At 34.0% G+C, this 15705-nt stretch overlaps 1 protein-coding gene across 10 annotated transcripts in view; it reads left to right on the plus strand.

The window, feature by feature from the left end:
- NF1 (neurofibromin 1) overlaps positions 1-15705 on the plus strand; it is a 305276-nt gene that overhangs the window by 138106 nt on the left and 151465 nt on the right. For all 10 annotated transcript variants that reach the window (XM_037743332.1, XM_037743335.1, XM_037743336.1 and 7 more), the window contains 4 exons: positions 4897-5031; positions 9419-9532; positions 12855-12934; positions 14450-14573. In XM_037743332.1, coding sequence (XP_037599260.1) covers positions 4897-5031; positions 9419-9532; positions 12855-12934; positions 14450-14573 — 453 coding nt within the window. The remainder of the gene's footprint in view (positions 1-4896; positions 5032-9418; positions 9533-12854; positions 12935-14449; positions 14574-15705) is intronic.

The following is a 15705-nucleotide window of genomic DNA, read 5'->3' on the forward strand; positions in this document are numbered from 1 at the left end:
AAAAAAAAAAAAAAAAAAGAATCCTTAATCAGAATTCTATTCTGTGCTCTTCATAGAATTCTTTTTATTTTTATGTAGTTTTGGCATTGGAAGAGATTTTATTCTTTTAGCTCCTTTTTTCCCCCCTCTGCCACCCAGGATGGAGTGCAGTGATGCGATTTCGGCTCACTCCAACCTCCACCTCCTAGGTTCAAGTGATTCCCCTGCCTTAGCCTCCTGAGTAGCGGGGATTACAGGTGTCTGTCATCATAACCGGCTAATTTTGCATTTTTAGTAGAGACAGGATTTCACCATTTTGGGCAGACTGCTCTTGAACTCTGACCTCAAGTGATTCACCTGCCTTGATCTCCCAAAGTGCTGGGATTACAGGCATGAGCCACCACACCCAGCCTCTTTTAGCTCTCTTTAACAGTGTATATGTTTGTTAGGTCTGTTTTTATAGCTAAGGAAACTGAAGCTTAAATAAAGTTATATTAATAACAGAGAGTTACATGGTTAATGAATAGTCAACCAGAGTTAGTTCTGAGGTTTCTTGACATTCAGTTCAGTGTCTCGTCAGGTTCTTTAGTTGTCCTTCACTAGCAAGTTAGCTTGATGAAAGCAGGAGCTTTGGCTTATTCAACACTGAATCCCTGGCTTTTGAACAATGCCTGGTACATACTGGGCATTTAGTACACATTTGCAGAATGAATGAAGGAATGAATTTCTTATTTGATCTGGTTTCAAAACCCTCTTCCATGCCAGGCAGTGGCTCACGCCTATAATACCAGCACTTTGGGAGGCTGGGGCTGGCAGATCACTTGAAACCAGGAGTTTGAGACCTCCCTGGTCAACATGGTGAAACCCCTTCTCTGCTAAAAATACAAAAAAATTAGCCAGGCGTGGTGGCAGGTGCCTGTAGTTCTAGCTACTCAGGAGGCTGAGGCAGGATCCCTTGAACCCGGGAGGTGGTGGTTGCAGTGAGCCAAGATGATGTCACTGTACCCTAGCCTGGGCAACAAAGCAAGACTCTGTCTCAAAAAAACAAAAACAAAAAACCAAAAACTCTCCTTGATCTGATTTGCTTCTCTTCTGGAAAGGCCAACCTAACAAAAATTTTTAAAATTAAAATGCCATGTTAAGATCTGATGTTAGTATTAAACCGTTGTGTTTGTATACCCTGTTTCTATTAATACAATCTAAGATAGTATTATTTTATATTGACTTTTTAGTTATTTAAACTCTTTGGCTATTTTTATATGAATGTCGAGCCATAGCTTCTCCCCCACTGTACTTTTGTAGTATTTTTAAAATATTTGAAATGTTTGTTTTAGCACTAATTTTACTCTTTGACAACTAACATCTCCTGCTTTCATAAATTTCAAAACTGCCAATAACAGAATTGTATGAATTTTCACAAATACATATTATTTCTCAACATTTTTTATCTTAAATGGCATGTTGGCTCAGATCTTTCTTACATGCCTGTAATTCAGTCACATGGTCTAAATTAACAAATGGTTTGGGCCTTTAATAGATACCTGAAGACTCTGGTTCATGAATTTCTTCCCAGACATGACTACCTTTCCATCTTTGGCCAGATCACATGTACGAGCTTGTATTCCTACTATACGTACTGCAACATTGAAGATCAACTAATGAATGAATGATTTTTTCTTACATTTCTAATTAAGAAATTTGTTTACATTTCTTCTTTAGCATGTTGTTCCTGACTTTATGTAACCCACTAAAATTAAAAGGTATTTGACATGAATTAAATTTGTTGGAATTTCTGAAGTCATGCATTTCATATTAGACTGCATGTTGGAACAGAATTTACATGCTGCTACCTGGGACTAAGAGGTGACATAATTAATATAGTCATACATCACTTAATGACAGGGACATGAAATGAGTGCATCCTTAGTGATTCAGTCATTGTACAAACATCATAGAATCTACTTACATGAGATGGTTATATAGCCTTCAGCATACCTAGGATAGTTGGTCTAGCTATTGCTTCCAGGCTACAAATACGTATAGCATGTTACTGTACTGAATACTATGGGCAGTTGTAGCACAATGGTAAGTATCTGTTTATTCAAACAGAAAAGTTGCAGTAACAATACAGCATACAAGAAAAAAAAATGTATAGGGCAATTAACATGAATGGAGTTTGCAAGACTGGAAGTTGCTCTGGGTGAGTCATTGTGTAAGTGTTGAGGGAATGTAAGGCCTAGGACATTACTGTACACTACTGTAGACTTAAAAGTTTTTTTATTTCATTTACTTTTAATACTTTTTTGCTTTTTTCTTATACTCAGGATCTGTACTGTGGACTTTATAATCACTGTATACTTAAGCTACACCAAATTTATAAAAATTATTTGTTTCTTTGATGCTAATTTTGCTGTAGCTTTTAAAATTTGTGAACTTTTAAATTTTTTAACTTTTTGACCCTTGTAATAACACTTAAAACACATTGTACAGCTAGCTGTATAAAAATATTTTTCTTTATATCCTGTAAGTTTTTTTCTATTTGAAGAATGTTCTATTTTAATTTTAATTTTGAAAGTCTTGTTAAGAACTGAGATACAAACATACACATTAGCCTAGGCCTACATGGGGTCAAGATCATCAGTGTTACTGTCTTCCACCTCCATATCTGGTCCCATTGGAAGATTTTTAGAGGAAATAACGTGTGGAGCTGTCATCTCTTGTGGTAACAGTGCCTTCTTCTGGAATATCTTCTGAAGGACCTTCTGAGGCTGTTTCATAGTTATCTTTTTATCTTTAAGAAGGCGTATACTCTAAAATAACAATAAAAAGTATATGATAGTAGGCAGCCTGGTGGCTCACACCTGTAATCCCAGCACTTTAGGAGGCTGAGGAAAATGGATCACCTGAGGTCAGGAGTTCGAGACCAGCCTGGCCAACATGGTGAAACCCCTTCTCTACTAAAAATACAAAACAATTAGTTGGTCATGGTGGTGCACACTTGTAATCCCAGCTACTCAGGAGGCTGAGGCAGGAGAATTGCTTGAACCCAGGAGGCAGAGGTTGTGGTGAGCCGAGATCACGCCACTGCACTCCAGCCTGGGCAACAAAGTGAGACTCCATCTCAAAAAAAAAAAAAAAGTATACTGTAGTAAATACATACATCAGTAACATTTATTTTCATTATCAAGTATTATATACTGTACATAAATGTATGTGCTATACTTTTTTTATGTGACTAGAAGTGAAGGTTTGTTTATACCACCATCACTACGAACAAAAAGTAATGCATTGTACTTGGGCATCATGATGACTGTCACTAAGTGATAGGAATTTTTTTTTTTTTTGTAACTGGTATCAAAGTGATAGGAACTTTTCAACTCTGATATCTGATAGACAGTGATATTGCCTATCATTGACTAAAATGTTGTTTGTACCATATGACTCTATTTACTTTTTTTGGGAAATGATTCTTAAATAAGGAAAAATTCTTATATCTGCTCATTGTTCTCTCATCTTGTGTTCCTATACAATGCCTGCCTCAGGGAAGAGCTGCTTGATAGTTACACTTAAGTAAATACATTTGTTTAATCAAAGTTTTAGCTTGATCTAAGGTGAAACACCTCAACTTAGAGGAAAAAATACAGTTTAAAGAGAGCAAACAGTAAAACCAGAATTTATTAAATCATTTGGTAAAACATTTGCCTTGGGGTTGGAGGGCAGTTATAAATATAAAAGCAAACTATTTGTAAGTTTTGCTGTTTCTCTTCTGTAGTGACATTCTTGAGTATAAATGTGTAGATTAAATCTCTATTCTTCCCCTCTGAGGACGAAAGCCCTTGAGTGTTCTTGGGTATAATAACAAATGCATTTCTCTCACTTAAACATTGAGGATACTTAATTTGTATTGTAGATATGCATGTCTGGTTTTTAACTTAGAAAGACTGCCTGTTTACTTGGGCATTTGTATTATGGGCCCACAGTGGGTATACAGTCTACTAGTTCTATATTATATATATGTTTACATAAAGGCATTCATGTCAAAATCAGATAGTGTTGTGTTCTTGTAAAGGAAAAAAAGGAAGGAAATGTTTTATAATAATAAGTGATATTAGATCCAGAATATAATTGTTGGATTTTTGGTTGAAAAACTTCTATACTTATTTTAGTTAATCATATATCTCTGTAATTGAAACATATTTGCTATAAGTTTACCTTTCTCAGAGTTGTTTCTGTTTTATGAACGTTCTTCAGGCAAAATGCATGCATTCTGTAACTTGAAAGAGATGGAATGCCACAGAAGGAAAAAGCAAATTTTACAATTAAACTAGTTAATACAGAGATTGCCTGTATAACATATTTCATTGCTTCTAAGAAGCACTTATTTTTATTCTTCTCTGAAATTTGGAGTGTATCTTATGTTAAATGGTGTCTTACATTTGACAGTGGTTTTTCATTCCTTTGGGACATCAAATGATGCATCTTACAATTGATAATTTTGTAGAGTCTGTGAAATACTTGTATATGTGTGGGGAATAAGTGTTTGTTAAATGAATTACCCTGTATGTATATTTGTGAGAACTATAGACCAAATATTTTTTCCCTTGTGTTTTTACATTTTGGAAAATAGTTTTTTTGCATAGGAGATTTTGTGCAACCTGATATTAAGCTTTTAGTATTGCAATAGATTTTCATTGTTTTATTAGATTGATTAAAAAATAATATGATGTAAAACAGTTTTCAATTTTTTTAAGCTTAATATTGACCTTATGCTTACTATTATTTCTACTTATACCACACATTTGGCAGTATAAAAAATATCTTTTTTGAAAGTTTTTAAATAATACATTTCTTTTAAAAGGTTGGATGGCTATTGTCCTGAATTTTATGTCTGATACCATGTTTTTGTTTCGTTTTTAGAGTCTTACATTTAAAGAAAAAGTAACAAGCCTTAAATTTAAAGAAAAGCCTACAGACCTGGAGACAAGAAGCTATAAGTATCTTCTCTTGTCCATGGTGAAACTAATTCATGCAGATCCAAAGCTCTTGCTTTGTGTAAGTATTTTCTTATGAAGTGTCTCAAAATTATCACACTAACTTAATTTGGTTTAACTGAAATGCCAAGACCTTGAAGATAATTTTTAGCTCAAGACTACTTACTGATCCTTTCTTATCATACCTGAAAACCTTACATCTCTAAGAAACTAATGTATAATGAATACTAACATAATTATATCAGATTATTAATTGCCCTTATGTTTTCTTAACATTTCTCTTTTTTCTTAATTTTTCTATCATTAAACATACTTTGGTGAGATCTCTGTTCTCATCCGATTGCTAGGTTATGTATTATTCAGGTATTATCCTGGTATGGGGTATAGAAGCGACTATCAATCACAGTGCTGCCTACATCTACACCATTGGTTTAAAAAATCTCCAGTTGCTGTTGCCAATTTAGCTTTTCTTTCCGCCTTTCTTCCTGTTATCAGCTTTCTGTTATCATTGGCTCTCCCTACAAATACTGTATTGGAAATAGAATGAGGTGAAAATGGGTGTGGTTAGTACTCAAATTATTATTATTTTGAGATAGAGTCTCGCTCTGCTTCCTAGGCTGCAGTGCAGTGGTGCAGTGATGGCTCATTGCAACCTCAAACTCCTGGCCTCAAGCGATCCTCCAGCCTTGGCTTCCATTGTAACTGGCTAGTACTCAGTTATTGTCATAACTACGCTTATTGTCTCAGATAGTATTAGATTCCTGAGAACATCACTCTGCTATACAGAGGAATTAGAAACAATGCACATAATAAAGATGAGTCATAGTGAAGTGATTAACAGCATGGATGCTAGAGACAGACTGCTTACTAGTTATGTGATTTGGGTGACTAACCTTTCTATGCCTTAGCTTTCTCATCTGAAGTATTGGGATAATAATCGTTCCTATCTCAGAGAGATTGTAAAGAAGATTGAAATAGTACATGCAATGCTTTTAGGAACAATGCCTGGTGCATAATAAGGACTAAATAAATGTTAGCTATTACTGCTATTAATAAGATACAATTTAACATTAATATTATTAATGCCCCAAATGTAATAGTTCTATATTGTGACTTTCATAGGATGACATGTTTAACCTATGTTGAATTTCATCAGTCCTTGGAGAGCAACATCAAGCAAGGTTTCTTATTTGCTTTGTTCAGTAACAGGCTTTTTAAAAAGTATTAAAGTGCTTTCAATTTTGATGGCATATTTTTCAAATTACTGTAATATAGGGAGTTTATAACTACATGCCTATAGTTCCAAGAGTTCTATGAAACCTCTTGAATTTTTAAAAATCTGTATTTACGAGTAATTTTCCTTGGAGAATGAAGAGGAGAGAAGAAAGAGGGAAAAAACATTCCCAAAGGATCAGCCACCCCTAAAGAAGGCCTATGTATGATACTTTGAACCCTGAAAAACCCATTCAACTTTGAGAGTCTAGTTAGAATAAACAGACCTTTGGCATGAAAAAAATTCCATAAAATCTGTCAGTGAAACTCGATAAAAATAATGAAATTCCCTTTCTCCTCATTCCTTTGTCATGTGTCACAAGCTATTCGTGACATTATTTCATCATGAAGGTCACATAATATTAGCAGCACTCTGTTTACATGGCCATATTTCACATTCAAAGAAGGCACCAAACTCACCAATGCCTTTTCTACTAAATGTTTGAAGAAAAATTTAAGCAAAACTTGCTGTTTTCGAAGGGCCATTTAAAATGGAAATCGTTTGCTTTGCTGCCATCTAGTGGTTAATAAGTTTTCTCAAAGTAACCATAATTACATTAAAATAGATGATTCATTGTAAATATTTGACCATTTTGTCTTTTACATAAAAATTCTGAGTCTTAGTAATTTTGAAAGAATGTAGGAATAATTGTTAAATGGTCTCAATCGTGATATTTTTAAAAGTAATATGATTTTGTCTTCCATCTCAATTTCTCAAGCCTCCTAATTACTCAGCTTGCATCGCTTCGTAGACCCTCCTGATCATTTCTCCACGCTGAAGTTAACGGCAATCTCTTTAAAAAACAAATCTTATTATGCCCTTGCTCAGCTTGAAACCTTTTAGTTGAAATTGTTCTTGCTTATAAGGACCAAACTCCAAATAGATCTACCAGGTCGTGTAAAAATCTTTCTCCCACCTACCATTTCTTCCACGTGCAGCATTACATTTTTTGTCCTCTCTACTCTATTCATGATAGACTCCCTTTCAAACTTTCCAACCACATGCCTTCATTCCACCCTTGAGCTTGCTTTTCCCTCTGCCTGGACTCTGCTTACTCTTCACATAGTAATTCCTACTAATTCTAAGCTATTGTCACTGCACTGAGGAAGCTTCCCTGACTAGGGTACTTTTCCATGTTATAGGCTATCATAGCAGCATGTGCCTTTATAGATCTTATGAGATTTGCATTTTTATGCTTGTTGGTCTGATTATTTTATTGATGATATCTTCCCCCATGAGACTTCGTGTTCCTGGAGGATGGGAAACACATCTTTTCTTTTTCATTGTTGTGTATTTGGTATTCAATTCAAATTATTGGGTTACGAATGAACTTATATAAATGTTAGAAAATAGGCTAACAGTTTTGAATTACAGATACTGGAGTGTGGGCTTACCTTAGTCGTGATAATGGGGAAGAATCTATAGTTAGCAAAATAAAATAAGGGACACAAGTTGCATTGGCCTCATGTATTCTTTTGTTTTTGCTTTTTTGAGACAGTCTTACTGTGTTGCCCAGGCTGGAGTGGTGTAATCTCGGCTCACTGCAACCTCCACCTCCTGGGTTCAAGTGATTCTTCTGCCTCAGCCTCCCAAGTAGCTGAGATTACGGGCACCCGCCACCACACCTGGCTAATTTTTGTACTTTTAGTAGAGACAGGGTTTCCCTATGTTGGCCAGGCTGGTCTCAAACTCCTGACCTCAAGCAACCTGCCCGCCTTGGCCTCCCAAAGTGCGGGGATTACAGGCATGAGCCACCGTGCTTGGCTAAACCATATATTCTTGAAGTGCAAATATATGCTTCCAAGTTATGAGAAACATTTTAGTCTTTTTAAGTAGGTAGGCATTTGGCCAGGTGCGGTGACTCACGCCTGTAATCTCAACACTTTGGAAGCCAGGGTGGGCGGATCACCTGAGGTTGGGAGCTAGAGACCAGCCTGGCCAACATGGTGAAACCCTGTCTCTACTAAAAATGCAAAAATTAGCTGGACATGGTGGCTCATGCCTGTAATCCCAGCTATTCGGGAGGCTGAGGCAGGAGAATCGCTTGAATTCAGGAGGCAAAGTTTGCAGTGAGCCGAGATTACGCCATTGCAGTCCAGCGTGGGTGTCAAGAGCGAAACTCCGTCTCCAAAAAAAAAAAAAAAAAAAAAAAAGGTAGGCGTATGCGATGTTAATTTTCTTTGCTTAGTATACTACATTTTTCCGCAGTGAAAAGTATGGGTATCTGGTGATGTGAATTCTAGCCTTTGATTTGTCACCAGCTGTGAGGATTTGGGCAGGACCTTTGTATGGGACAAGCGGACTGTACAGGATAATCACGAGGTCCTTATCCAACATGTATGTCCTTTGCCTTTGATCACAATCATGTATAAGCTCAAAACCAGTAAATTCCAAACCAGAGATAATGTTCTTTAGCCAGTTTACAATTGTTGGGGGAAAAAAATTACTACTCATATTATTGATGTAATTTTTAGTGGGAATTAATGGTTTTCTTTCGTTAGGATTTTCCCTGGACATCATTCACATTAATGATGTGTATTAAAAGAATCCTTAATAAAAGAAGTTTTGATTTAACAAAATTTTTATTATTTTATTGAGATAAAAATACCATACCCACATACCATAAAATTCACCATTTTAAAGTTTACAATTCAGTTGTTTTCAGTATATTTATAAGGTTGTGCAACCATTACCACTGTTTAATTCTAGAACTTTTTTTTAACCTTTTTTTTTTTTTTTTTTTTTTTTTTTTTTTTTTTTTTTTTTGAGATAGAGTCTTGCTGTCCCCTAGGCTAGAGTGCAGTGGCACAATCTCGGCTCACTACAACTTCCACTTCCCAGGTTCAAGTGATTCTTCTGCCTCAGCCTCCCAAGTACTGGGACTACAGGCGCACACCACCATGCCCAGCTAGCTTTTATATTTTTGGTGAAGATACAGTTTCACCGTATTGGTCAGGCTGGTCTCAAACTCCTGAACTCAGGTGAACCAGTCATGGCCTCCCAAAGTGCTGGGCTTACAGGTGTGAACCACTGAGCCTGGCCTAGTTCTAGAACATTGTTATCACCCCTTAAAGAAGCCTAGTACTCTTTAGCAGTTGCCACCTATTCCTTCCTCTCTCTAATCTCTCTCGATTTATTTATTTTTTTAATGGAAGTTTCCTTTTTTTCCTTGCAGAATCCAAGAAAACAGGGACCTGAAACCCAAGGCAGTACAGCGGAATTAATTACTGGGCTTGTCCAACTAGTCCCTCAGTCGCACATGCCAGAGATCGCTCAGGAAGCAATGGAGGTAAGGGGAAAATGAATTCCAGGTTCTTGAAGGAAAGGTTGTAACTGTACATTCATGATGTTTGTTTGGTGTGTAGTTTCTATGAGTAATAGGTAGATGTCATTTCTGGAAATGGTATGTTTATGTCTATACATTGTTTTATAAAATTTCGTAGAGAAAGAAGGGGCTTACTTGCTTTATATCACATAACAACAACATTGTACAAATTCTTATGCTTAATAAAATAGTTCAAGATTTTCTCATTGCAGCTGACTTTAAAATTTTTAACAGTATTTATATTAAGTATTAAAAATGTTGATTTTTAAATTGAGACATAATTCACATAGCCTCAAGTTGACCATTTTAAGTGGTTCTTAGTGTATTCACACAGTTGTGCAACTACCACTACTCTCTAATTCCATAACATTTTTATCACCCCAGAAAGAAACTTCACTCCCCTTCCCTCATCCTTACCAGCTACTAATCTATTTTCTGTTTCTATGGATTCTCTTGTTTTAGACATTTCGTATAACTAGAATCATAGCATATGTGCCTTTTATGTCTGGCTACCTTGACTTAACATGTTTTCAAGGTTCATTCATGTTGTGGTATGAATCAGTATTTCTTTCCTTTTTATTGCCAAATATTTCATTTTATGGATCTCAGTTTTGTTTAGTTAGTTATCAATTGGTGGACGTTTGGGGTTGTTTCCACTTTTTGGCTATTATGAATAATGCTGCTATAAATATTTGTGTAAAAATCTATATGGACATATCTCTTAAGCATATAGGAGTGGAAGTGCTAAGTCATATGGTAACTCTGTAGAACATTTGAGGAACTGTCAAAAACTCTTTTCCAAAGCAGCCGTGTCATTTTATATTCCCCATAATAATGTATGAAGGTTTAGTATTTCTGCATTCTTCCTAACACTTGTTATAATGTGTCTTTTTTATTATAGCCATCCTAATATACATACTGTAAAAATGTTTAGACATACTAAAGTAAAAACATTTATAAAACATGCTTTAGCATTTATTATGTAATCATTGCTTTCATTTTTGTACATTGCTATTGGTCTTGTATGTTGACACATTTCTTGCAGTCTTTTTGGAAGGCTATCTAGCAGGAGCTATACAAACATTTCCTTTTTTGTACAAATAATTCAATTTCTATGACTTTAAAAATCTTATGAATATAACTCAAGGAAAAAACTGCACACATAGGTACTTGCACTTAATTATAATAGAATATTAAGAGAACTTTACTAGGAGGAGAATGGGTTAATATTCAGTAGTGAGAATGGTATTTTAACTTCATGAGCTGTTAAACATTCATTAAAACCTATATAGATCACACAGCAACATGGAAAAATATGAAATGTCAAGTGAGTATACTGTGTTTATGGCTTTGTTAAAACATGGAAAATGAAAAAAAAAAAGAGAGAGAGAGAGAAGGGAACATGAAAATCAAAGCAGAGAATAGACTAACATGTTTTCTTTCAATATGTATTTGTAAAGTTTTATNAAAAAAAAAAAAAAAAAAAAGAGAAGGGAACATGAAAATCAAAGCAGAGAATAGACTAACATGTTTTCTTTCAATATGTATTTGTAAAGTTTTATCAAACAAAAATTTAGAGAATTTGTCACTTGAAAAAACTAGTGCCAGTAAATTGTACCAAGTTTCTGCACAATAGCAGCAAAACTGAATTTTAATTTGTGTTGTTTCTCCTTGATATGAGAGCTATAAATTATATAGCTTTTTAAGTCTCACAATTAATTGCAATTTTCATTAAATTTCTCAAAGTAATTACAGTAAAAATGTTTGAAATAAGATAATATGAGTCTGGCTTTTATCTGTTGATACCTTGACCAAGGACTGAAAGAAATGTGCAGAGCTTAACAGTGTTCACTGGGTTGGAGTTGTTGGGGTGGTGGGAGTAATGTTTGTTGGGATTGTAGAATTGGAGTTAAGATAGGATCAGTTTGAAGAAAGAGTCTACATTTTATTCTTTATGTCTTTGATGGTTTTAATTTATGTAATAGGCTAATTTATGCAATAATCTATTTATTGTAATATGTAACATGTTATATATTGTATGTGAATTATTTAATATATATAATATATATTATATATAATATATATATGTTACATATTACAATATGTATTAAATAATTCACTTATATAACCATATAAAGGTCAGACTCAGTATCTTATTTCAAACATTTTTATTGTAATTACTTTGAGATATTTAATGAAAATTGCAATTAATTGTGAGAATCTTAAAACGCATATAATCTATAGCTCTCATATCAAGGAAAAACACAAATTAAAATTCAGTTTTGCTGCTATTGTGCAGAAACTTGGTACAATTTACTGGCACTAGTTTTTTCAAGTGACAAATTCTCTATATTTTTGTTTGATAAAACTTTACAAATACATATTGAAAGAAAACATGTTAGTCTATTCTCTGCTTTGATTTTCATGTTCCCTTCTCTCTCTCTCTCTTTTTTTTTTTCATTTTCCATGTTTTAACAAAGCCATAAACACAGTATACTCACTTGACATTTCATATTTTTCCATGTTGCTGTGTGATCTATATAGGTTTTAATGAATGTTTAACAGCTCATGAAGTTAAAATACCATTCTCATTACTCAATATTAATCCATTCTCCTCCTAGTAAAGTTCTCCTAATTTTCTCATATAATAATAAAGAGCAACAAGTACCTCTGTGTGCAGCTTTTTCCTTGTGAGTTATATTCATAAAATTTTTAAAGTCATAGAAATTGACTAAATTTCTCTGAACCAAATTCCAATTTTACTTCTGTGGTCAAGTGAAATACTCTAGAATGGATAATCTGCTATGAAATACAAAATCCATTTTGCTTTCTCTCTCTTGATTTTGAAAAATTGCTTTTTTCTGTTACAAGAGAATTTGTGGCAAATGAGACAGTTTTGCTTATCTTTTCCTGTGTGTATTAATTTTAACAGGTCCTTCCTGAGGATCAACTTTTTGTTTGAGTTCTTTAACATCTATTGAAATTATTTTGTTTGTTTCTTAAAGCAGTTTTTATAGTTATATATTGTTGTGAATTCATCATTTAGGTTTATATGTACATGCCAATTAGAGTAAGAATGATGGGAATAAAATTATTTTATTCTGTCTATATTATTCCTTAGAGGTTTGTGTTTGCCAGAGTTTATCTATTTTACCTTTTCCTGTATGTTGAAACTATAAATGAAATAGCTCAATTTCTTAGCATTTGTAAAATAAGTATTCCAGTGTTATGTTTACCAAAAATGTTTGAGTCTTCTCTTTGTCTTTCTTTTTTTAAAAAAATTCAGGCCCTGCTGGTTCTTCATCAGTTAGATAGCATTGACTTGTGGAATCCTGATGCTCCTGTAGAAACATTTTGGGAGATTAGGTATTTGTACTTTTATTTTTTTAATTCAACTTTAAAATTTTATTTTGTATTTCTGTCTTGAATTATGAACTCTATAGTGTTTAGTACATTGTAAAACTTCTACTTCCAAAGGTTTTATGATTTTGTATTTTATTTGACTTCAAATTATTACAATTTCTTGTTTTAACTGTAATAAAAATATCACAGCAATTTAGAAAATAAATTTTAAGAATATTGCTAAATTTTGTCACCCAACCATAAGTACTGTTGTTTGGTATTTTACCTTTTTCAGATTTCGATGTGGTTACTACTGTGTTTTTAATAGATTTTCACAGTTATAAGCCTAGAATGATAAAATTTTGTAAAATATTGTTTTTCAGTTTTTTAAACTGTGGTTTTTCATAAACTTTCTGTAATACCAGTGCTTTCAATGAAGGAATTTATAATGGACACCTGCCTAGAAGACAAAAATATATACAGAATTTTATGGTCTACTTCCAAGATTATATAAATCATTACATTTTAATGAGCATGAAGTCACCACCTTGAGGAAAATGTAAATGTGTGAACCTCAAGTTTGCCATTATCTTGTAGGAATGGGTGTCCTAAGTTACTTGGCAGCTTAATTAAATCTTACTGTAGGACAGTTCTCTCCAATAGTAATATAATGAGAAGTCCCATATGTTATTGAAAATTTTCTAGTTACTACATTAAAGAGTAAAAAGAAGCAGGTAAAATTAATTTTAATAATGTTTTAATTCACCCACTATATGTTATTTATAACATAATTTCAACATGTAATCAATATAAAAGTTATTAATGACATATTCTCTCTTTTTTTTTTAATAAAGTCTTCAAACTTTGGTGTGTCTTTTATACTTTCAACACATCTCAGTTTGAACAAGCCACACTTAAAGTGCTCAATAGCCCCGTGTGACTGGCTAGTGGCTACCCTGTTACAATGCAGCTCTAGAGTAGGGGTCAGGAAACTTTTCTCTAAAAGGCCAGATAGTAAATACTTTGGGCTTTGTGGGTCATACAGTTTTTGTCATAACTATTCGGTTCCACCTTTGGAGCATGAAAGTGGCCACAGACAACATGTGCACGAATGGGTGTAGTTGTGTTTGACTAAAACTTTATATTTACAATAGCAAGTGGTAGTCTGGATTTGGCCTGTGGATGGCTCCCCCATGCTGTGGAGCACTGTGTTTAGAGACAGACTCTGTGGTGCATGTGCTTTATTGTTTCTTCTTATGTCTGCTGCAAGGATGAGATACACAGATAGAAACACTGGGAGTTTAATAAAACGTAGGGGGCTTATAAATAAATACTTGCTTTTTTTCTATAACCTATAAACTTATTTCCTTTGATTATAGTGCTGTTGACACTTTAATAACTACTTCTCTAAAACCCTGCAAGGGAAACGACGCTTCTCTAAACTTGTATTCATTATGAGAGAATGCCATTTTTATGTCTGGTTATATCTGTATTAGGTTATTGATGATGCTAGTAACAATGAACTTTATGTTATTGCAGCTCACAAATGCTTTTTTACATCTGCAAGAAATTAACTAGTCATCAAATGCTTAGTAGCACAGAAATTCTCAAGTGGTTGCGGGAAATTTTGATCTGCAGGAATAAATTTCTTCTTAAAAATAAGGTAAGCAAAATGGCATCTTTAAAAAATGGAAGAATATTTGGAATGGGAATGGGGAGAGATTAAGAAAATGTTTTATAGCCAAATTAGGTTCTATTTCAGCTCCCCCTTCTCCCCAAGATTCTCAAAAGGAAATATATATGCAGAGGACAATGGCTGGCAAATCTGCAGTTAAAAAATTATTCTGAGGCTTTGGCCTTAAAACCACACTGTTGATAAATTCTAGTCTTAGTTGAGTTAAATAGGTCTCTATGGGGCAGGCCTAGGAAAAATGGGGGCTGCTATAACCAAAGGAGCTTAAGGAGCATATTCTATCTTTATTCCCAAGTTCATACATAAGACATAACTCCTATGTAAAATTTATTTTAACATATAGCTTCTATAATTAATTTAAGAATTCTGTTATGGCATAGATTTAGGAGTACTTGATTTAATCAGTTTTTGTCCAGTTCTAGAATCATAGCTCTGAGAAATGGTAAAGACCTAGATCTCATGGCTAGACTGGTTCAGAGAATTATATGTCAAGAAGCAAAAGGGAAAAGGTTGAGGGTCCTCAAACTAGGTTTATTTCTATTCCTCCAATAAGGGTTTCACCTCTTGAAAATATCAGGAGACTTCTTCATTGGGGTAGAGTGAAATTTTTTGATTCTGAACTGTTGAAACATGGTGAGGTTGTGGAGGATAAGAAAGAGGCTTAAATATCTTTTAACATATAGTTTCTATAATCAAATCAATTTAGGAATTCTATTACGATCTAGTTTTAGGAGTACTTGATTTAATGAGTTTTTATCTGGTACTAGAATCATAGCTGTGAAAAATCTTAAATGTATGAAATGCATATGCTTCTCAGTGTTATGTGGCTTTTTATTAATAAATTGTCTCTGTTTAGAAATAAACTAATGGTGAAGTGGGTTTATTCACATTTGGCTCATTTGATGTGTTAATGTAGTGGAATTTGATGTTATTCCAAAGATACGGAAAGAGATTAGACCTCAGACTTTCATGCGCTTGCCTATGGTATAATCTTCAGAATACAAGTATGAGGAATCCAGTAATGAATTCCTAGTGTCCTGGTCAGCACAGTCACTCTTGTGACATTCTTGGTGTATATACCAGGGTTAATTACTGGTCCAGA

This window comes from Cebus imitator, unplaced genomic scaffold (genome assembly GCF_001604975.1).
Source record: "Cebus imitator isolate Cc_AM_T3 unplaced genomic scaffold, Cebus_imitator-1.0 Scaffold140, whole genome shotgun sequence".
In the NCBI taxonomy this organism is placed as follows: Eukaryota; Metazoa; Chordata; class Mammalia; order Primates; family Cebidae; genus Cebus; species Cebus imitator.